Consider the following 24699-nt stretch of genomic DNA (forward strand, 5'->3'; position numbering starts at 1 on the left):
TCAAAACAGGGTTTCTCCGTGTAGCCCTGGATTTCCTGGAACTCAGTCTGTAGACAAGGCTGGCCTTGAGCTCAGAGATCTGTCTGCCTCTGCCTCCTGAGTGCTGGGATTAAAAGCATACACCAACTCTGTCTTTTTTTTTTTTAAATTAATTAATTTAACACAACAGTTTTACTGTTCTTTGGGAGTTTCACAACATGCATCCCAATCATACTCATGTCCCTGTCCTTTCTTGTCCACCCATGCCCGCCTTGTGACCTCTTTCCCAAAAAAGTAATAGTAAAGATAAGAACTAAAAACACGTCTAGTTTGTGTTCTCCACATCCCTCGCCCCCAGCAGATTCCATCCACTGTGGAGAGCCACACTTCAGCATTCCTATAACAAGAGTTCTGTTCAGGGGCTTCCTGTCTAGGCTGTTACTTTTGGAGGAGGAGGTACTTGGGATAGGAGTAGGGTTGCCACAGAAGCTTTCCATGTCCTCCCCTCTCCGCTGTGCATCTGCAGTCATCGATATCACAGCAAAGTCAGCCGCTTTGCTCCTCACAGTCAGCAGGAGCATGGAGCACGGCCTCCGACGGTTTCTGCTGACAGCTCAGACCTCCAACATGGCTCCCAGCTGCAGTGGGACCCCAGACTGAGACCAGGGCCTTAGTGGTTGTACAGGTCCAGACATTACCACCAAGTGGTAGTGCAGGGCACTTAGATTAGTATGGCCCTTAGCAGTAACATGTCCCAGGGACGTCAACATGGTTTCAGGCTGCAGTACAGTGCACAGACATCACATGGCCTTTACTGGTAACATGGGCCATGGACATTAACTCAGACCCCAGTTGTAGTAGGACCACGGACCTGGTCACAGCCCTTGGCAGCAGTAGGGGCCCTGGACATCACCATGGCCTCAGGTGGCAGCACCTGTATTCTTTGTAAGCCACATTCAGTTTTTGGTTTATTTTGAAAAACAACATTTTATGTAACCTAGGCTTGCTTAGAACTTCTGAAACCCTGGCTGCATCTTCCAAATGATATCATCTTAGGCATGTCCTGCCATGCCTAGTCGCACGTTAAAGCCACAAACATAAATTTGACTCAGAAGTTGTATGTTTCTGTCATTTCTTCCTTGTGCTCTTCTAGGGAGGCAAATGGCTTCCTAATGCATTCTGTCCCTCAAAACACACTAAGACTTTCTTTCAGAGAAAGACCAGACCTATCTTTGCGAGAGTGGTTCTCAGTGGTTAAATGGATAGCTGGCCTTCTGACATCAACCCTATAGCCTCGTCCTCTTGGTGAGTTCCATCAGGGCCTGGACCTAAGGAGATTCTACTTTTGAAGCTACTGAGAGCTTCCCAGATCACCTTGTGAAATCACTGTGATCCAACCAAGTGCCTCCTTTGCAATTGTCCTCACTCTTGGATTTGTCTAACGTGCTTGCTACTGCTGTTGGTTCTGGAGTTAAAAGGTGAGTTTCCCCATTTTGTTGTCCAATTAGCTCTACTTCTAGTGCTAGAGTGTCCCTCACTGTGAAAAGTATTTTTCACATCAAGGGGGCAGGGGGTGGGGGGAAGGTAAATAGTTTTCCAACAACTGTATTGCACTTGCTGGGAAGAGAATGATTCCTAAGCTACTCTAATGCATGCTTAATTTGTTTTCTGTGTGAATGACAAAGGCTGTGCACGAGAACAAAAGCAATTTCATGTTTTATGTCTCATCATTCTGGATCAGCATCTACCCCGTGCTAAGCACCAGGATGGAGAAGCGTGCAGTACTGATATTGTTAGTAGAAAGTCAGAAAGTCAAAGCCAAATGGACTACTAAAAGCCCTGCGTGGGCTCGGGACCACAGTGCCTGGCAAGAACCACTCTATAAACTTCGAGGACAACTGTTAAACCCAAGATGCACAAGACAAAGACCAGTTCCACAATTTTCGAGCCAAATTTGAAGAGAGCTTAAATATGCCAAGAGGGTGGGCTCTGGTCAGGACCATTCCAGGATTCCCAGGAAAATGTGATGAGGTACATTTTGCAGAGACTTAGAAAGGCACTCCCATAAGGCCTCCATATGTCCTATCAGGTATAATTAGGGCACGCATATATCCTGACAGACTTCCTGCCGGGGTACCTCTCACCTATATGTGATCAAGCACACGGGGAACAACTAGGTCACAGGAACTTGTTTAGGGGAGTGAAAACATAAACAGAAGCCTCCTGCATTTCAGAGAGTATCTGTCCAGATCTGATCAAGGGGCTTACAGGTTAGAGCGGTCTTGTTTCATGGACCTCTTAGGCACAGGAACTAAAACTTAACCTCGGCTTTTCCACATCAATACCACAAAGCAAAGCCCCACTCCGCCTGCCCTCAACTCTTCCGTATTTGAGGGAGGTCCTGAAGCGTTCATTTGTAGTAGTAGTAGTGTGTGTGTGTGTGTGTGTGTGTGTGTGTGTCTGTCTGTCTGTCTGTCTGTCTCCAAACACAGGGCTGGGACCACATGCAGAAGGCCCTCTACACTTACTGGATCCTTGGATTCTTCCTAACTCGCTTGGCTGAGGTTTCTTGGCTTGTGAGCTTCAATAGCGGGGAAGCACAGAGAGTGCCACACGTCTGGTGTTGTCTGCTCCACATTCTATGCATTTTTGTCAGCATAGCCGAGGCCCTCTGCAAGGACTGTGTGAGTAATAGAGGAAGCGATCACTGCAAATTTATAACACTTTAAGGATTTCCTCCAGCGACCTTAAGAGGAGAGCATCGAGGCCAGATTTAGAAAACAGATGTCCTGGCCTTTTATCCATCTGTGCTTGTGGTATTAGACCATGCACAAATTGCAGAATTCTTCGGCAATAAACTCTCAAAACGTATCTGTGGAGTCAGACCAGGTTTACTGGACCGTATTCCAAGCCCATCAATCTTTTCTGAGCTTCTTGTCATTATCCAATGATACCAGTCGAAAGTCTAGGGGATGTGCTTAATTTCTGTCTTCAATTTAAAGCTTAAATTTAATGATTAATGGAAAAGCCCCTACCCACATTAGAAATGCACTCAAGATGTTACATCAGGCATTGCACAGTACTTTAAGCTGTCCTTACAACTGAGGGATAAAAGTTCCTTACCAGCTTCATATAATAATATAGGTCTCTTTTCCTTTGTTTATTTTTCCTTCCAATATATCTACATCATAATAAAAATGGTGGAAAGCAAGGGGGTATTTATTTTCCAAGTCACCAACAACTCCCTGCAAAGTCTATCAGTGAGTGAAGAAAGGTGCCAGGTTTATCTGCGAGACAGGCCACTGGCTGCTGTGATACCCAGAGAGACACTCATTTTCAAATGGACTGCATTTTTAAACCATCGGTTATATTTTAAAATTTTGTTTTAGCTGATATTTAAAAATGATGCTTTAATACATGCATATACTGCATAGAAGAGTTAAGTCATTTGAGACAGACCTAGCTCTTCAAACATTTCTCATCTCTGCGTGGTGAACGCTTTCAGAATCCCTTTCTGGGAGATTTGCGTTAGCTATTTAATTTACTGCTATTCAACTCCAGCTCAGTCCTCACTGATCGACCCACTCCAGTCCCCTCTCCCTAGGCCTCTGGTAACCACCCTTTATCATCTTCTATGAGCTCAACCCTTAGAGATTCCGGATGTGAGAGAGATCACATGTCTCTCTGCCTGGCTGACACTGTGATGATTTTCTTCATAAACCTGCCCCAAACATAGGACGGGGCAGGCACACCAGCTACACAGGCTCAGCCATAGATTTATTTTTCTGGAGATTCAGATTCTTGCAAGACTTTATATGAAAATTACTTTCTTCAATTTGAGGAATCCCATAAACGCAAGCATTGTAAAACAGCAGAAAATAAAACATGAAGGTTAAAGGGGGCGTTACTATATTACATTCAAGGAAGGAGGAGGGTTTGTCCTCCCTCACAGGCAGTCAGCATGTGCCATGCTCACTAAGGCTTCCTGGGACACCATGAAAGAATGTTACTGTAGCCCGCACTCAGAAATGAAAGGTGCCGGTGCAATTGCTTTTCTGTTAAACCAGAAACTATTAGATGCAAATAATTGGATGGTGTAAAGTTGAGAACTAAACACTACACATCTCAGAACAAAGTACTTCAAAGACATAGCTGTTTGAAGATTTATATTTTTTCTTGCTTATAATTGTGTGTGTGTGTGTGTGTGTGTGTGTGTGTGTGTGTGTGTGTGAGAGAGAGAGAGAGAGAGAGAGAGAGAGAGAGAGAGAGTGTCCATGGGAATAGGAGGGTCAGGTGCCCTGGGGCCGGGTCCCAGACAGTTGTTACTTGTCTCTTGTGGGCGTTGGGAACTGCAATAGCAGTACAGACCCCACTGCTCAGCCCATGCATAGCTGTTTTAGAAAAAACACTTTGTTATTTGTCTTTTATAACTTGGTTGGAAGGAGGGAAGCTTTATTATGCTTTTAAAAGAAATCTCTGGCTGAGGTTGTGCACTTGCCTAGAACGCATGAAGCCCTAGTTTCAATTTCCAGTACTACCACACGAGACTCAAGACTGGTGGCGGCTTTAAGAATCATTCTAAATAAACTCAAAGGTAAGTGAAAAATGTTGGAGTGAGAAGAATACCCCCTAGTTCGGAATTTTAATGTTCTGCATATTGATAGCTCCACAGTGGCAACGTTTGTTGTTGTTGTTATTATTATTAATAATATTATTATTAATTATTATTCTTATTTTTTGTAGTTGGATTTGGTAAAGGGGAGGAGAATGATATCTTACTGCACAGGAACAATGAGAGACGGGTCATCTGCTGAGAGTGTCTTTCTAGCTTCTATAATACTACTGACAATATTTGATTTATTTTGAGGAGCTATAAAATACTTCTTCGATTGAAACTTCAAAAGTAATCATGACAAAATTATTATTCCATCCACTCTCTGGCTGGTACCTAAGAACAACTTACAGAGGAGGCGTGCTGTGCGCGGTGGTGTGGAGTGGGAAGTTGGGAGAATGCTGGCAGAGCATGGAGAAAGAGACAGGAAACTAGAACTGACCCAGCGGGACACCGGCCACAGGGATGTGCACACAAAGGCAGCAAGCCCAGCCTTTCGCTTCAGTCTGCACCTTATTCTCTTACTGTGGCTTCACGTGCCTGAGGTGAAGTCCTGGCTCTGTCAGTTATTAGCTGTGGTCTCATGTAAAGAGCTTGCCTGTCCATACCACAATCAGCTGTCATAGAGGGGATCACACGTGTCCCATTAACACACGTGTTTTCTTAGTTATCTTTCCTAAATTATTCACTAGTGAGGAAAATGTCCAACAAGCCAACCAATTAGGATATACTGAATCCATCGACCATGAAAAACTTTAGTATCTTATCTGAAATTCGTTCAAATGTCATTAAACTGTCAAAAGAAACCACTAGAAGATGCCATAGAATTCATGGTGGCTAAAACTGTGACAGAACTAGGAAAGCTTAGAAAATTTTTGTTAACCACATCACATACGAGTTTACAGGTGGATTTCTGTGTTGTAAAACACAATGGTTGTAATACGTATTGCAGGGAATTGATTTAATGTTGTCTTGGGGATCATACCAATAAAGAATGGCTCACCAAGTCCAATATGACATCATTTCTGTGGGGAAAGCCACTGACCTAAATCAATTTGTCATGAGGTCAGAGTGCAGGAGCAGAAAACGGGCATCAGGAAGCCAGCTGACCTTACTGACGTTTGGGTTAAAGCAAGGCCGGGGGGTGGGGAGGCAGGCACTGGAGAGGGAGTCAGAAGGCCACAGGCATTGCCTCAATTGGCTTCATTTTATTCCTATAGAAATGAAATATGTGATTTGGCAGAGACCAAATCCATTTAAACAAGAAGAATGCACTGCTCTTAAATCTAAGAGAATATATATATATACATATATATATGTGTGTGTGTGTGTGTGTGTGTGTGTGTGTGTGTAGAAATAGCTATAACACACACAGAGAAAGAGAGACGAGAGAGAGAAAGATACAGACAGACACACACACACACACACACACACACACACACAGAGGCACAATCACACACAGACAGACAAAGAGACAGAGACAGAAGAGTTGTTCTGACCGCCACTGTGGGGTAAGTGTTCAGGTGTCACCCATCATGAAGGATATTATCTCCCTGCTCAAGCCAGATAATTTATCACATGATCTGTGGAACCCTCCTTTTGCCCCAAACAAGAGAGCTGGCCCCAGGTAGGAGGCAGCCGCCCCCAGGCACTGTTGAGGAAGTCCCTCGGAAGCGCCTGAGCATCCTGGCTGCAGGTCTCAGAGTGACCAGAGACTTAAGAAGCATGGCTGTTGGAGCTCTACACATCCGGAAAAGGTCGGTGTTAAAGCTGCAGCTCTGAGCTATGATACACAATATGCTGAGAAGTCTGTAGTCAGAAATGAAAAGTGGCCATTTTGATGTAGAATAGGATGGGCAAGAAATGGCTACAGATGTGCACAAAGTCCCAGGGAAACAAGGCATTGCCTAAATGACACTCTCTATCCTCTATAAGGTGACCTTAGTTGACACTATCACTCTCTTCTCTTATTATTTCCTGTCCCTCCAATCTCTCTCTCCCACGCACTTCTATTCTTTCTCCTTTCTCTTCTCTCCCTTTCCCCTCCTTTGTCTCCTCCCCAACCTTCTCTCTCTTCCTTGTCCCTGCCTCTCCCTCTCAATTCCCTCCCTTTCTCTGCCCTCCCATTCTCTTATGTTGAGGCAAGATCTACCTATGGCCTTGAACTTGTGATTCCCCTGCCTCGGCCTCCCAAACAGTGGGATTACAGGCCTGCAACACTAGATCTGATTCCTTATACCTCGTGTGCTTTCAGCAGGTCTGTGTACATGGGACTGGTGTGCTTATCTTCAAATGTAAATTCATGTGCTGGATATGAGTGGATGAAAGTAAATGGGTTAACAAGGAATTGAAATCTGAGTCCAGACTTAAAATTTCATGTTCCATGCACAGGAAATCAGGGCTGGGATTTGCAGGGGGAAGATTAGCAGCCCCAGTGACACAATTCTTAATGGGTAGGTCAGTTGTAAGTGGGCCTTTGTTAATAGGTGCAATCTTTTTCAGTTAGCACAATGCTGTCATTCCCAGAATCTCTCCTTAGTCTAAAAATCTAAGTCCAGTGGTTCCTTTAAGGAATTGTCTAAGATTAAAGAAAAGGAGGCCAGGATTTGCGAATGAGTTGGGGGGGGGGTTGGGGAGAGGGAGGGCGCTGTATGAGGGAAAAGGGAGGAACATGATATAGTTCTATTTTAATGAAAAGAAAAAATGCTCAGAAACCATGTCAAAATAAGTCATTTTAAAATTATTATTGTTGTATTGCAACCCCATAGGAAGAACAACAGTATCAACTAACCCAGACCCCTCCAAGCTGTCAGAGATTAAGGCACCAACCCAAGAGCATACATGGGCAGGTCTGTGGCCCCCAGCACATGTATAACAGAGGACTGCCTAGTCTGGCCTCAGTGGAAAGGATGTGCCTAATCCTACAGACACTTGATGCCCCAGGGAAGGGGATGGGGGTTGGGGGTGTGTGAGGTGGGGGTGAATGGGTGGGGGAGCACCCTCTCAGAATCAAAGGGGGGTAAGGGTTGAAGGACTGGGAGAGGGTGCCCAGGAAGGGGGAGCAACATTTGGAATGTAAATAAATAAAATAATTTAATAAAAAATAAAATTATTTTTGTTTTCTAGTTAGCAGTTCTAGAGAATGTATGGGAAGGAAATTGTTATTAAACATTTATTATTACAATTTTTATTCATTTACTATATAAAGTTGGCTGTTGAACTTTTTCACTTAAGAGTTACCATTAGGTTTCGGAGCATAGGGTAAGAAGACGAAATCAAGAAAGAGAACAGAGTCTGACCTCAACCCACTTTTGGGGTGGAAGTGTATGAAGAGGAGGAGCTGGTCAGGCTCTAACAGGGGTGGGCGGGGCCTTTGGCTTGGTAAAGTTGATGCAGCTGTGGAGGGTACTTGCACAGCAAAACATTTTTCAGAGACATACAGCTCCCCTATTCTGGAACTGCTTGGCCAAGCAAAGTAGCCTAACTTGAGAAACTGCTTGCCTCAGAAAAGTCCCTTTTGAGATACCCGTGTGGCTGACTTATAACTGCTGGGCAGTAGCAGCAAGACGGCCTCAGCTAGACTTGTGGTTTTCTGTGGCTGAGGCAGTCTGTCAGTTACAACATGCTTCAAAGAGTGTTTGGTAATTATTTATATAATGTGTCATGATATGCATGTTTTATTGTATAGTTTGTATGGTGATGGTCTTTGTTGTTTTATAATTTTTTCCAAACCCTAGTAGCAGCAGCTCCTGAGGGTCGTGGACGTGCTCTGCTTTGCCTGGTCTCCCATGGCATTGCTGGGTTGGTTGATCCCAAGGCGCTTGTGTCACTTGTGTGAGAATTGTGTTAACTATTGGCTTCCTCACCCCTTTTTAAAAATAAAAAATAAAGACAAAATATGAAAACACTGAAAAGAAGAAGAAGCAGCTGTCTGACATTGTTACAAGACAGGTAGGAATTGCTGTTAAGATGGCAGAACTTACAGAAAGCTTCATGGATTACAGCTGAGCAATACCAGTTTCTGTGCAACACACACACACAAACACACACACAGGCACACACACCACACAGCAGACAAGCACACTCCACACCCACACATACATGATACATGCACACAGACCACACATGCATATACACACAACCCTCACACAATACATATATACCACACATGCACACACATACACCACACACCACAGTCCTCATACAACACACATACACCATACAGGTACACACACAGGCACACACACACACCACATACCACACACCACACACCATACACCACACAGGCACACTCCACACCCACATACACACAATACATGCACATACACTACACATGCATACACACAGAACCCACACACAACACATTTATACCACACATGCACACACACACACCCACAACACACAAATACCACACATGCACACACACAGTCCCCTTACAACATACATATACCTTACATGTACATACATGCACACACACACACACACACACACACACTCCACACCATCTGCCCCACACTTCACATGCACACCATACATGCACATGCAACAAATTTCAAAAGTCAATGTGAGGAACTCTGGAAGTTCTGCCATTGTGTAATATATCGTCAGTGTGTGGAAGGTGCTAAAGTCTGTCTGTAATAAATACATTCGAATTCTCAGACACAGCTTCTAAAATCACTGTCACTTCTTTCTGTTTTCAAGATGAGTGTGTGGGCCTTGGTCCACACTCTCCAAGGTAACAAGTTAAGGGTTCCAGACTATAGAGCCCCAATCACCCACACAGCGTGCTCAGCAAAGTGACATTCAAGATCTGACACTGGTTTGTTTGGGACTTTTTTTTTTTTTTTTTGGTTTGCTTTGCAGAATGAAACTCGGCACCACCTTCTTCCCGCAGCCCACTCACAGAGCAGAGCACGGGGGACATGTGCAAATGCCTCCGCACTCACATGACTCTGGTGCATTCCCTACCCCAGCACAGGGCTTCACTTTCTATCTCTCCTCTCGTCTATTAAAAGGGCTAAAAGGACAAGTTGCTAGTAAGTTTGTTACCTCAACACTTACCGTCCTGCAAACCTTAAATGTCACTACTTCTTAGCGTGACTCAGGAGCTGGCACTGTCTATGATGCAAACTCACAGTGAATTCAAATCAGAACACAAGGAGCCGACGGAGAGCATGAAGCTAGGAGTGGTACCTGGATATGAAAGCCACTTTCCACTCTTGATCTGTTGAAGAAACTGTACTGTGGTATCCCCCAACCAATTCCACCACTGTACTCGTGTTTATACTTTGCCGGCAGGCTTCTGTTCGAAGCAGACCTCCATAAATATCTGAGATCTCCAGTTTTCTCTAATGCTGGACGCTTTTCTCCTATATAGGCGATATGCTGGTGAACTTTAGGCAAGTGGTCTTTTATGTAGTCTGGACCTTAAGGAGACAAAGAAAAACATGTTTAAAACCTCCACATTTCTCTCTCTCCTTCCCTCCCCGGCCCCTGCCGTGTGTGTGTGTGTGTGTGTGTGTGTGTGTGTGTGTGTGTGTGTGTGTGATTGTGAGCTCGCACCCATGCGTGTGTGTGGTTTCAGGTATCTCAGCCCAGTTTACAAGATCCTGGGAATGAACCCCTTTCCCGTTCTTTTCTACAATGTCTTTATTTCAATTGTGGAATCAACAACATGGCTCTTCTTCCTGTTCCACGGTGTGACTGATTAGAAGCCCTTTACAGGTTAACTCCATGACTCCTTATTAGCAGCTGCGGAAGACAGACACTAACCCCTCATCCCAGTTTAAGATCGAGGAAAGGGAGGCATATAAAGATCGGTTCTTTGTTCAGACAAAGCAAAGAAGCTCTCCACACTGGCAAGGCCGCCTTCAAAGCTGGGCTCTCGTTGGCCCCACTAAACTGTTTCGGTTGTAATTAGTTTTAGATACATCTCAACTCTAAAATCCCTCATCCATGCCACATTGGCCAGGGCTAGCCTTCAGACACTGGGGGGTTTCCTCTAGATAGGACTTCTTCATGAGAGTTTGAGCCCCTCAAATGTTTTAGAAACAATTGGAAAGTTGAGATTGTGACTTGATAGGACAGTTATACCAGACATGTTGACTCTGGGAAGGGGCAGTTAACAGTAGCATTTTAGATGTAACACAATAAAACCAATCAGTGTAATGAGAAACACAAACAAAAATCCCACGTCCAGGCAAAGAGCACTCGGGTTTGCGCTTGGAAGTTGATGATGTGAATGAAAGTCTCAAAGGAAGAGGCATCTTTCTAGAAGGATGCCGCAGTTGACGGAAGAACAAGAGGCTGCCACGGTCTGGGGAGGAGCTTTAAAGTTCCAGGGTCGTAACGGGTGTAAGATTAGGGGTGTATTTGGAGACACAAAGTACTTCATTTCTGTTAGCACAACAACACTTGACTGGAGACACTGTAGCCGAAGGCTGAGGCTCATCCAGAGCTTGATGTTTGCAGAGAATGAGGAAGCTAAGGCTTTGGGCCGGGTGCCCCTGTTACTGTGGGTTAAGTGTGGGACACCCTCCCCCCACCCCGCTTACACACACACACACACACACACACACACACACACACACACACACACACAAAGCTCCAGTGTTTAAACACTTGGTTCTCAGGTAGTAGGGTTATTTTGGAAGGCTCTGGCACTTTGGAGGTGCAGGCACACTGAAGGCAGTGGTTGAAGCCCCAGAGCCCTGCTCCCCTTGCTGTCTGCTGTCTGGGCTGTGGAGGACACACCTTAACCAGCTTTGGCAGCCATGTTTTCCCTGCCAAGATGGGCGGTGACCCTTTTTAAACTTAACAAAGAGAAACCCATCCTCTCTTAGGTTGTTTTTATCGAGGGTTCTGTCACAGCCACGGAAACCAATAACCAACGGAAGAACGGGGCTTAGGCATCTCTGGAGGCGTTCCGGTGCCCTTCAAGGTCTGAAGAGAACTCTGGAGAACCAAGTTTGGCAGGTGTTTTCATTCCCTCATCGCCATAACTCGCCATGAGGCACGCACACTCACCCAGGAATTAATTTCCCCAGTGAACACGGTGTAGCCTCAATTTTATCTGCTTTGGGATTTCACTGGTAAAATATAGACCCTCCATCTTCCTTCTGACAGCTGCTGAGGTCTCCTCTCAGTAATTGTCACAGGAAGCATTTCGCCATCTCTGAAGAGAGTCAGATACTAAAGAACTGAGCGCTTTGTTGGATTGCAGACCAGTCTCTCCCAAATGTTTTATTAAATGCTGCTCCCAGGACTGGAATAGCTCACGATAAGCAAACACGCTTCTAATTATAACATCGGAGTTGAGTTTTTTGTTTGTTTTTGTTGTTTGTTTGTTTTGTAGAGGTCACTTTCATCCATCCCGCAGCTGCTGAGAGGTTTAGGGAAATAAATAGCTGTGAATTTCCGTTATGGTTAAAAAAAAAAAAGAAAAAAGAGAAGAAAAGTGGGGCTTTAGGTGTGGCTGAGTGGAAGAGCATTTACTTAGCATAGACAAGACCCAGGGTTCATCCCCTGCACCATTAACAAAAAAAAAAAGACAAAAAGGACTGTGGTTGTGAGGTTTGGTTTGGTTTCTGGTGCTTGGGATGGAACCCAGGGCCACACACATTCTACCACAAAGCTACACTCAGTTGAGAATACACCACTGAGTTTAACTGCAGTAGGTGGCTTTGTCCACAGCTGGCCGTGTGACTCAGGGAAAGTCACACCATTTGTGCAGTCTTAGGCTTTGTATCTGTAGTGTCGCCCCCTCCCAGAGAGGGAGAGTGAGTCCTACTGAACACAGTGTGTAGCTGAGAATCTGCTCACATGCCCCTAATATTCTCTTGATTGGTGGCCTTTCAGCTTGAGGCTCTGTCTTACGTATTGCAGCTTTGTATCTTGGGAATTTATGGAATTACTAATGAATGATTTTGTGTGTGTGTGTGTGTGTGTGTGTGTGTGTGTCTGTGTGTCTGTGTGATTTTCTTATTCTGAATAAATTTCAAATCCTTCCAAACTCTTTGAGATTAAAGGCCATCAAAGATTTTCTGTAAAGTCCTCAAAGGAAATTGTTTTGGTTTCTCTGCTTATTAAAACCTATTTCTTCAACTCAATTCTGCCCTCGTAGTTCAAAAGCAGCCATGGGGAAACAGGTAAACAATAGCTATTTCCATGCTCCAATAAAGTATTACGAGAGGGGCTGGGAATGAGCCCAGTTGGTAGAGTGCTTGTCTATCATGCATGCAGTACTGGGTCCCACACTCAGCATGGAAACCCGGCCTGATGTAAAATGCACATAAAATCCCGGGTACTGAGGTGGAACCAGGAGGAACAGAAGTTCAAAGTCATCCTTGGCTGCATAGGGAATTGGAGATTAGCTTGGCTACATGAAAAATACCTTGTAACAATACACACACACACACACACACACACACACACGCACGCACACACGCACATGCACGCACGCATGCATACACACAGAGTCACATGTAAATCATGCACTGGTGCACATACACACTTTATGGTGCTCTCAGCTTTCCAAGTAGAAGCATCTGGAGATGAGCTAAGCTACACAATGCACAACTTGTTCATCCATGCCAAATGGATGGGGGAGAAGTTTGTCAGGACAATTGATAAGCAAAAGCAACCTGACTGGCTCTGGATTCCCACTGTGACAGCATTTTACTAAGACAAACCCTTCAGCAATGTGCCCAGTACACTCGCAGGGAGGCTTTGCACCTCACAAGATGCACCTCATTGCATCCACAAGCACGTGAAATAAGAAGCTGGTCCCCACTAGCAATGTCACAGAGCTAGCGATAGGACCGTCTCTTCCAGGACCTCTTACCTGGAAAGTCCAATCGTAATCTGCTCGCCCAACCCAAATTCCAGGACAGGTCAACACAGGAAAAGTTGCAGAGGAGTCAAAAGAAGATACTCTTGTTTTCTTTTATTCCCTTTAACCTTCATGTCTTTAATACATTTGAATCTACTCTGAACTATAACAGTGGTGCTGGGTAATGTATTATATTGTTTGTTAGTGTAGTTTTATCTCTGTGTGTGTGTGTGCCAGTCATGTGCAAGTGCCATCCACCTTCAGGTACTCATGGAGTACAGAAGAGGATGTTGGATCCCTTAGAGTTACAGGGGTGGGTGCTGGGAACCAAACTCAGGTCCTCTGGGAGAGTAGCACACAGCCTTAACCACGGAGCCAGCCTACTCTTGTTTCCATTAAAAAAAAAAAAAGAAAGAAATGTGTCTTTACCGTGTCTAATTTCTCTAGGAACATTTGTGAAATAGCCAACGGTAAATTAAAAGGATTGTTTCAGCGTTTTATAAAGGGTTATTATGTTTTTTATTCCCTCCCCACCATGGATGAACATTTATTTATAGTATACTGACCCACCTTACATTCTTCTGTATTAGTTTGTAAACTCACTGTTTTAGATGGCATGTTGTTTTATTTTTTTTATTTAAATGAATCTTAAATTCATTTAGGACCTTTATTTCTGAAGATCACAGGTTTCCCTTTTTCTTTTCTAAAGTGTTATTTATTTTATTTTATTTTGTGTGAGAGTCTTACCTGCATGTATGTGTGCACATCATGTGCATGTCTGATGCTCTGGGAGGCCAGAAGAAGGAAGCCCTGGAGCTGGAGTGACAGAGGTGGTTATGAATCATCACATGGGTTCCTGGAACTGAACCCAGGTCTTCTGTAAGGGCAATAAGTGCTCTTAGCTGCTGTTCCATTTCTCCAGTACCCAGAAGGAACCTTGGTTTTTTTGTTGTTGCTGTTTTTGTTTGTTTTATTTTCTGTTTTCTATAAAAAACATAGTCAGTGTTTTTGGTGAAACATTCATTTTTCTTCTGATTTCACCAACTTCCTAAGGAACGTCAACATGATTGTGGTCAAACTTTATCAGATTAAGCTGTTTGTGAAAAGCGGGCTGGCATGCAGAAACTTAAATCAATTAATTCAGTGTTATTTATACCCTATGCTAGATTTAAAAGCCATGGAGTCTAGAACTTTTTAGGGTAACGAGATTATAGCTGTATATAAATTTCATTTGCTTCGATGAATTATTTTTCGTTTTCTCACAGCCATTTAAAAGAAAGCAAAACAATCCCGGACTTCTTGGTAAGTTTTGGCTCTGTGGGTTGGTAAAGAAAGTGTCAAGTTACATAAAAAATAGGCACTGTTCCTGAGGAAGAGAAGAGCTTTAGAAATCCCTGAACGGAGGTAACAGGACAGCTGGAAATTGCAAAGAAACAGAGGGATGGTGCACAGACGAGAAGGCGGACAGCCCTGGGGTGCCTGGCAGGGGAAGAGAGACAGAAGCTTATGCAAAAGATAAGTCACATAGCTCCCATGAAGTCTGTCAGTCCTATGCAAGGGACAAGCTCATGGTTTCCCCCAGTCTCAGTTCCAGTTAGAAATCTTGCAGAAACAGTGGCTTCCCCTCTTGGATGGGTCACTGGCAGAGATGCTCTAGAGGCTCAGATGTGGCCAGTAGCCATCTTTACAAGGACCCTGGACTACCAGGAAGACCTGAGAGAGCAGGGGCCAGTCAGAGAGGCAGGATCGCAGTCAGTCCTCATGGAACAGTTATGCCAGGTGAGAAAAACCCAGTGCTGCCAAGCTCCACAGTGTAGGCAGTAGAAAGCTTGCATAGGGATAGGTAGCCATTCTCTTGGTAGCTTGGGGTCAATGTTATTAACTGAGAACCATTATTGTGTTTGCTAGCCCCTGGCCCTGAGGTCAGCCAGTGGACAACCTCTACAGCCTCCTGTCTGCATCGCTGTACTTCAGTCTGACGACTGCTGACCCACCAGTCGTATCCTATTGTGGCGGTGGTTGCTTCCTTCCCTGGCAACCCCATTTGGGAGATGGCTTCTTGTTGGAACATTCTCTACCCCAGAGGCTTCAACTGAAAGTCTCTGGAAGGTGGGAGAACCTGCTTAGCCCAAGACTTTAGAAATAACTGGACAGCAGAGCTCCTGATACACAAAGAAGGGGGACCATCAAGCGAAGACTGCTCTGACAGACAGCAGATACTTGTCCGGTACAGGCTCAGTATAAATCATCACAAAGTCAGATGCCATCGTCCATATGACTGATACCCACATACCTGCAAGTTTCCAGTTTTCAAGGATTCAGAAAGAAACGTTTATAGTACTGCACTATTTGGGTTTTTTTTTTTTTTTTGACCCCTCTGATGACCTTTTTTTCCTTTTGCTGTATTTCAGAAATGTTGTTGTTGTTGTTGTTGTTGTTGTTGTTGATGTTGATGATGATGTTGATGGTGATGTTGTTGATGATGATGATTGTTTCCAGACAGGGTTTTTCTCTCTGTAACAGAGCTGCTCACAGAGGCCTTTGTTCCCCGAGTGCTGGGAATAAAAGCATGTGTCACCACATTCAGATAAGTATTTTACTTTTAATTCTTTTAAAGAAGCTATTTTCATCTCTGCACTCAGGAGGCAGAAGCAGGTGGATCTCTGTGAGTTCGAGGCCAGCCCGTTCTACAAAGCAAATTCCAGGATAGCCAGGGCCGTTACACAGAGAAACCTGTCTCGAACCACCCCTCCTACCTCCCCCCCAAAAAAACGAAAGAAAAATGCCACTGGGGAATGTTGGCCCCTTGACTTTCTTTGCTTCTGAGTGGCAAGATGTGAGCATCCTGCTCGGGACACATCCCCGTCACAAATGTACCGTGTCACAGCAGGTTCAAAGCTTCTCTGAGCCAGAACAATGTTTCTCTCGGTCTCTCCCCTCACTCTATGACCCAGGCTGACTTTGAACTCACGACCCTCCTTTCTCAGCCTCTGAAGTACTATTTCCCTTCCTCTCTTTAAGTTCATTTGTCTCGAGTATTTGTTATAGCAGCAGGAGCTTGGTTAATGCTGCTTTCTTTTCTGTAAAAAGTCTCCAAACTTCCAGAGTCCAAGTTGGATTCAGCAGACCGACCGTCTTGCTGTGTAAGCGTCTGAAGGTAACAGCTGCGTCTAATTTATCGCTGTGAACTTCGTCCCCTTTAGATATGTATCCAGACTGGCTTCAGATTCTTGGGTTCAAGCGATGTTGTAGCCTCCACCTCTCAGCTAACTGGGACTATAGGCAGGTTACCGTGCCTAGCTGTGTCATTGATCATTCTTTTTTTTTTTTTTTTAGTTTCTCTTTTTTTTTTTTTTTTTTTTATTTTTTTTTATTAACTTGAGTATTTCTTATGTACATTTGGCAAACATCCCTTCCCTCCCCCCTTCCTTATGGGTGTTCCCCTCCCCACCCTCCCCCCATTGCCGCCCTCCCCCCGACAGTCATTGATCATTCTTAATGGTGTTTTGCTTTCTATTGAGACTGAAGACAAATGCCACAAGAAAAATAAATGCTTCTTTAAATGCACAATGAATAATCTAACTTCAAGAACGGCCTTAAACTTTCCTATTCTGATAAGGCATTGAAGGATAAAGTCAAAAGAATGTTTTTAATTACATGCATTCATGGATTCATATATTTATAATTAGCTCTTGTTTGATATCATTAATACATTGCAATATTCACTCTTTAAAAATATGTAACTTTCTTTTTCTCTCCCCCTTTCATTTGAGGTGGGGTCTGATTATGTAGTCCTGGCTGTTCTGGAACTCCTATGTAAACCAGGCTGACCTTGAACTCACAGGGCTCTCCAGTCTCTGCCTCCCAAGTCTAGGTTTAAAGGCATGGACCACCACACCTGGTTCACATAACTTTAGATCTTGCAATTGTGCTCTGAAATGTGTGAAAGCAAGTTACATGTAATGAATCTCATTTGGTGGTTGAATGAATAATACAAGCACTGTCAGCTTACATACTCTTAAAATGCCACTTTATATTTTTAAAATATGTAACCCATGATCTTCATTACTCTAGGTCTAGGGTTATCAAGTGGAGTCACCTGCTCCCTCTAGGAGCTCTGGTAACATCTGGAGACAGCGTGGGGCTGTTACACGTGAGTCAGAGATGCTGCCGTGGTCCAGTGGGTAAACACCAAGAGGAGGTAAAATGTGCTAGGATGCATGGGAAGTTGTCCCCCGGCAGAATCAGCTGGCCCCAAGTGGCACAGGCATGGCTGAGAACCCCTACTTGAAACTAATGCAGGAGACAACACAAGGTGCTATTCAAAGAGAACATTGTTGTTAGTTAGAGATACTGGCTGTAGGCTGTAGGCTGTAGTGCTTTTCCAAAGCAAGAAGATAGGGGGGTGTAGCACTGCATAGGCATTCAGAGAACTGGCTTTGGAGTCAAAAAGGTCTAGAATGCAATCCAACCAGTTCTAACAAGTTGGAGCTTAGGCTGTTAACTGTAGAATCAATGCCTGTAGAAATGTAGAGATAAAGCCCTTATCTAGTCTGAAGCAGGCTTTGGCTTTAAACCTCACCACTGGGGGGTGGGGGGAGTATCACATCCATACCCACACGAACACTCTTACTCGCACGCGTGCATGCACGCATGCATGCATGAACGCATATACACATACACATACACATACACATACACACAACCAGCAAGTCCTAGAAGTGATTTGAGAAATATTAAATGAGGAGAGGTGGCTGGTATTCAGGGAAATCACAGTAAAAATAATTAGAAATGAATGCATATAAATTTCTTCTATATCTAGAACATAGAATGTTTTTGTGGGGTTTTTTGTTTGTTTGTTTGTTTTGCAAATAAGCAATTTATCTACACACTTGGACTTGCCATCTGCTGGACATTGTGTTTTCCTATTATGAAACTTGCCTGAGGTGAATGCTAGCAGCAAACCATTGAACTGAGAACGGGATATCCGTTGGGGGAATTAAAGGATTAAAAGAGCTGAAGGGGCTTACAACACCATAAGAACAACAATGCCAACCAACCAGAGCTCCCAGAGATTAAACCACTATCCAAAGACTACACATGGACTCCAGCTGCATATGTAGCAGAGGATGGCCTTCTTGGGCACCACTGGAAGGAGAAGCCCTTGGTCCTGCCAAGGCTGGACCCCCCAGTGTAGGGGAATATGGGGGGAAGGGGGTGGATGGGGAGGGGAACACCCTCATAGAAGAAGGGGAGGAGGATGGGATGGGGGCTTATTTCGGGAAACCAGGAAGGAAATAACATTTGAAATGTAAATTAAAAAATCCAATAAAAAAAAAAAAACTTGCTTGTACTTGAGCCATGTTCTCTCTCTCTCTCTCTCTCTCTCTCTCTCTCTCTCTCTCTCTCTCTCTCTCTCTCTTTCTCTCTCTGAGTTTGAGTGTCTGCTCCACCTCACAGACCCACACTGCAACTCCATGTGAGATTTATGAGGGAAGGTTGTTCTCTCTCATAGCTTTCTTATAGAACCCAGGACCATCAGGAATAGCACCACCTACAATGGGTTTGCGCCTTCCCGCATTGATCACTAATTAAGAAAATGCCCTCTAGGGAACTCACAGCCCCATGTATAGAGGCATTTTCTTAATTGAAGTTCCCTCCTCTCAAATGACCTTAGCTTGTATCAAGTTGACATAAAATAATCCAGCACAATGATGTATAATTGATATACACTAACAAGCATTTTAATATTAGTCTGAAGAGACCATGTACCCACCCTTGGCAACTATTGTTGCTCAGGCAGACCCCAGCCTTGGTCAGAGAAACAGTGGAAAGTAAGTGATGACTGCTTGCTCGGTACTACATGAGACGTGTTCACCAGCCTCCTCTCAGGCTCGGGGATTCTGGGGATTCTGGGGATTTAGTTGACAAGACAGTGAGAATGACAGCTGTGGAATGACGTCTTCCAGACATGACATTGACACTGCATGCATGACTCACAGAAACTGACTACCTCACAGGACCTGCAGGAGAGTGGGCTCATCAGCATTCCACTGTGGATAGGAGAGCACCTTGGGAGGCCCCGCCTCTCCCTGAGGAGCTACTGGCAGTCCATTGTTGGGGGAGGGGGAACATTTTTTATTCTCAGCCTTGCAGCTATGAGTAACTTGTCCATGTTTCAGTAAATAACCCCACACCTATGCTCATGTGAGCAGCCTGATTAAATCAGCAAATCACACACACACACACACACACACACACACACAAAGATAGGAAAGGAGACGGGAACTAGTTGGGGGAAAGAAGGGGTTAAGTGAAAAGGGATTGGGGACAACAGAAAGTGATGAGAGGGAGCACAATCAAATACATTATATCCACGGATGCAATTGCCAATGAAGGCTCTCATTCTGTGTAAGTGACTTAAGAAACAAAAGAACATTCGGTGACACATAAAAGATCTGTGAGATATATATATATATATTCTGATTTCTAGGACAGGGTGTGGTTCAGAGGCAGAGCCTGTATGAAGTCCTGGGTTCTTCCTCCAACATTAGAGTAAGTATTGATTCCAGCATATGTAAGAAGTTAGGTTTCACTGGAAGGCAGCCCTGCTGAGCTCTGAATGACTTTGTCATTGTGCATGGCTATTCTGGGGCTATAGTTGCATAGAAATGATCTGGCCTCCAGACCTAAAATGGTTGCTATGTGTGCCTTACAGCAGTGTGTGCATCTCTGCTTAAAAACAAACACTGTAAGCCCTGGGGAACACCAACTCTTGTTCTCTCCCTTGCATTTTGTAGAGAGGGTTACTGCATATATTCTTTCATTATAAAGTGATGTCCTCAAGTATAACCATACAACCAGCATAATTACAACAAAGAACCAAAGGGGCGAGGTACTGACGTCATCCAACTTTGTGCATTCGTAGGAGGCAATGGTAAGGGCGGTGGTGAAGTCTGCTTGTGTGCGTCAGGAGTATTTCCCTCTACATCTTGTAGCTGACTACCTAGAGGCCAGTGCCCTCTTTTCAACTGTTAGATAACCTCGTTCGAGTTGGGTGTTTGCCTTTACCTCACAGGCCTCAGGGTTAATCCTGACTCACACCAGGCCTGTCATCAAGATTCCTATGTTCCTGTCTGTACTTGATTTTAGAAAGAGATGAATAACTCAACCATGGAGAAGACAATAGAGAGGAATTTACCTAGAAAGGACATCCTTGCTGATTAAAAGCAGACACACAGGAGCAGGGTGTGGCTGAGGGATAGAGTACTTTCACAATGAAAAGCCTGCCTGCCTCCACCTTAGGCTTGAAAGCTATCTTACAGTTAAGACAGACTAAGCTCATTCCTGTCTATGGTTAAACCTCTGCTTCTCAAGGATTGGGCTACGTCCCCCCACTTGTAACCCTAACTACAAATGGTTCTGCACTACTGCACCACCTGTTCCAGGAATGTCAATCACGACTTTGTTTCAAAAGATTCTTCATACCATCTTGCAACCCTCTTGGTTTTGAAAGGTTGTATGACCACCCATGACTACCATGTTATACCCACTGTGCAACCGTGTCTTTGTTTCAAGAGGCTGTTAGGATGAACTTGCTTGTTCTGCTCCTGCAACCCCACCTGTTTTGTCAAATCCCCATTTGAAAGCCCCCTACCCTCAGCTATTAAAGCTTGTCTTCCTCACATCCTTTAGTGACTTCTCTAACCCCATCTTAGGGCAAGGCAGCCTGTGTACACAAATAAAAAAGCTTGCTTTAATATACTGCTTGCTTTAATTAATTTGCCCATGATGTTTTAAGTCAGTGGTCTTTCTCCTCCCTTCTTTGGAATTAACAATAGTGCATAACATCTTTTTTATAGTGAGGGCCCTGCCCTGAATGTAGCCTGGTATCAAGGCTACTTCTATCTCTTCTGAAGAACAGTAAACATTTCCAGTAGGGTATAACATGGTCTTTTTAATGAAAACCCAGAAAAGTAGAAGTTATGCCTTATTAAATTTTGTTCACATTGACTGGGACCAGGTACGTTGTAATGTGTTCTCAATGCTGTTTGAAACAGGCAAAACCATCACATGGCATCTCGGAAGCTTTGTACTCAGAGTTTCAACCTATAATTCTGTGTACGCTTCTCACATTGGCTTTCCTATAGAAGTGCTTTGGTCAGTAGCTGCTTAACCTAAGGATCCTCAAGAAGGTTCATTGTCTGAGAGAACTCTAGTGTACAGCAAAAGGTTTCTGCCTGACATTTGCTTGGCTAGTTTAATTGCTAGTCACTGTTAGCAAGCATTATCGTGTCCATTAGAATTCACTTCACATCCAGCCTGACCCTTGCTTTCACTGGAGACACCACTGTAATTCCAAATTATGCCTGTATTTTCATTTGATTATCATAAAACCTTATTAGAATTTTCATCTCTGAATTTCTCTGGATTTCTTCTTATTTATTTCTGTGGTTTATTCCATTTTGATACTGAACTTAAGGACTGGCCTCCTGAGGCACTATGATACAATGATGGCATTTCCCCATGATCTCTTGTCCTTCTCTCTTCTTTTAAAATGAAATGCCTTCTTTGTTGGCACAGATTTTCTCTGGAACATTTCCTTTCTGTTTCAGGATTTACAGTAATCAGTCTTTAGAAAGGTAACTGCTAGAGAGAAAATATTTTCATCTATGTTACGTTATCTGAAAATAGCTTCCATTTTTCTTAATCTGTCAGAAAGCAGTTTAGCTGGGTATAGAATTCTTGGTTGCTAGTTCTTAAGAGAATAAAAACATAAAAAAAATTGTTCCACTTCCTTCTGGTTGGTGGTTGTGGATGAGAATTTTCTCATTTGAACTGCAGTTGCCTACATAAAGAACAGGTTTAGAACAAGCACTCCCATCCTCTGTAGGGTGGGCACTACAGGGAATACTGCCTGCATCTCTAAGTGTAATGTAAATGTGGAGAAGGGTTTCAGGTCAAGTCTAGGACTTTATTTAACAACGGAGATGACTACAGAAAAGCATCCTAAACAGTCTCTGTATCAGCTCTTGCATCCAGGTTCCTGCCTTGTTTTGAGAGTTCCCATCCTGACTGTTAGTGATGAACAGTGCTGTGGAAGTGTAGTCCAAATAAACCCTTTTCTCCCCAAATTGCTTTGGTCATGGTGTTTCATCATAGCCATAGTAACCCAAACTAAAACAAGTAGAGTGGACCTCATGATGTCATTTTGTATATACATAATGAATTTGGATCATAGTCATTCTGCCCACCCCTCATTTCCTTCCCACCTCTGTTAATCCCCTTCCTCTCTTGAGTTATCTCCCTTCCACTTTCATGTCTTTGGTGACCCAATGAATTCTACTAGGATACTTACCAGAAGCTTGTGGGAGAAGTTTAAGGAGTGAGGCCACCTTGTCAGCAGCTATACCGCTGAAGAAAATGTTGCATATAGATCTTCAGGGAGGATGGGTGGAGCCTCGTGAGTTCCTCCATCTCCGTACCTGGATGCTGATCTACCCAACTTATTCAGGTCTTGCACAGGCAATCACAGCTGCTGTGCGTTCAAGCCTACAGAGCTCATCTCCTGCCTGCACGCCAGAGTTTCATAACACGCTTCGCCTTCCTCTGGTTCTTACATTCTTTCTGTTACATTGTAACAATAGTCTCTGAGCTGAATGATCATCTTCATGTATACAAAAAAAGAAGCCTAGATTTGTCTCACAAGCCACCATTTACTGACCTCTGATCTAAAGGACTCATCCTACTTACTTTTATTTCCTGCCACCTCTGTGCATATTTTGATTAGCAAGGTTTTTCAATTAGTCACATCTATCACGGCAGAAATAGGTATTTCGTTTAAATGTAGTCTTACTGTCTGACAAGTGACTACATTTTTACAAATCTGCATTTTTAAATCATTTTTTTGCGGTTTGTTGTTACAAAGATTAAACCTCAGGTATTCACTAAGAACTTATTCTACTACGGAGCTCCACACGTAGCTGAAGACTACATTTTTCACTTAACCAATAATGAGAATAATGAATCCTATTTCAAGTTAGGACCCATCACATTTGACTCTGCTTTTTTTTTAAGATATATTACCTTTTTTATTTGTTTGATTGTATTTAGTTATTTTTGAGACTGGATCTCTTTCTATAGCCCAGATTGTCCTGAAAGTCACTAGATCAGGCTGGCTTTGAACTCACAGAGATCTGCCTGCCTCTACCTTCTGAGAGCTGGGATTAAAGTCAAGTACCACTGTGCCCAGTAGATTTATTTTAATTTGTGTGTATGGGTATATAAATGTGAGTACTGGTGCCCTTGGAGGACAAAAGAGGGCATCCAATGCCCTGGCACTGGAGTTACAAGAGGTTATGAGCCAGCTTCTTGGGTGTTGGGAACTGAGTTAACTTCCTCTGCAAGAGTACTTCATGCTCTTAACTGCTAAACCTTTATTTAACTCTGTGACAACTGGTTTCAATTTTATTAGAGTTGCATATATGACCAATGAGAACATGCAAATTTAAAATTAAATTTCCAGGGGCGGGGAATGAAGAACAAAACGGTGTGTGTACCAAATTGTCTGTGGAAATACTCCCATCAGGTAGGAACTGGAAACCATGGAGACAGTGGGGCGTGATGCTCCATCACACTCTGAGTAGGACCTGCAATTACCACCCAGTCCAGGGAAGACAGTTCCGGCTGTGCGTGCGCACACGGCCTCCCAGCTCTGCACTCTGCGCTACTGGAGCAGTGAGTGCACCACTGACTTAATATAAGCTTGGCTGCAACAAGAAAAAAGAAATCTACCGCTGTCGACGTAGGTCTCGACCTAAAGAGGATCACTGGCAAGTTAAAAGTATAATTTATTAAAATGGCACTAATTAGCCTGAAAAAAAAAAAAAAAAGAATACAGCAATCCTCTCTCTGAATCCCAGGATAAACAATGCCTGTAAAAAGAAAGGCTTGTCAGTTTCTAATGGCAGTGAGTGATGTAAGTCAGGGAGGGCAATTTAGACAGGGAGCGGCATTTCTCAGTCTTTTGAATTATGGAATAAACAAAATAAATGGCCAAAAGTACCCTACTAAAAAACATATGACCCTGGGGTTTGCATTACTGAGAAGCAGCTAATGGTAGAAGGCAAGTAAGTGGTCACAGTGGTCTCTCTCTTGTCACCTTGTAACACCGTCAACTTCTGAGCACAGAATAGGGGAGCCTCTGGCTTCCATGGCAGTGGGGAAGTCGACCAAGAGCTTTTTGAGCTCCTTAAAGACCTAGACTTCGAGTCTTTCA

General features: G+C 43.7%; 1 protein-coding gene across 3 annotated transcripts in view; it reads right to left on the reverse strand.

Annotated features, from left to right (window-relative positions):
• The window catches only part of C3H4orf45 (chromosome 3 C4orf45 homolog), a 115126-nt gene that overhangs the window by 48833 nt on the left and 41594 nt on the right, over positions 1-24699 (reverse strand). For all 3 annotated transcript variants that reach the window (XM_032898219.1, XM_032898220.1, XM_032898218.1), the window contains exon 2: positions 9785-10017. In XM_032898219.1, the coding sequence (XP_032754110.1) occupies positions 9785-10017 (233 nt within the window). The remainder of the gene's footprint in view (positions 1-9784; positions 10018-24699) is intronic.

Source organism: Rattus rattus, chromosome 3 (genome assembly GCF_011064425.1).
Source record: "Rattus rattus isolate New Zealand chromosome 3, Rrattus_CSIRO_v1, whole genome shotgun sequence".
Taxonomy (NCBI): domain Eukaryota; kingdom Metazoa; phylum Chordata; class Mammalia; order Rodentia; family Muridae; genus Rattus; species Rattus rattus.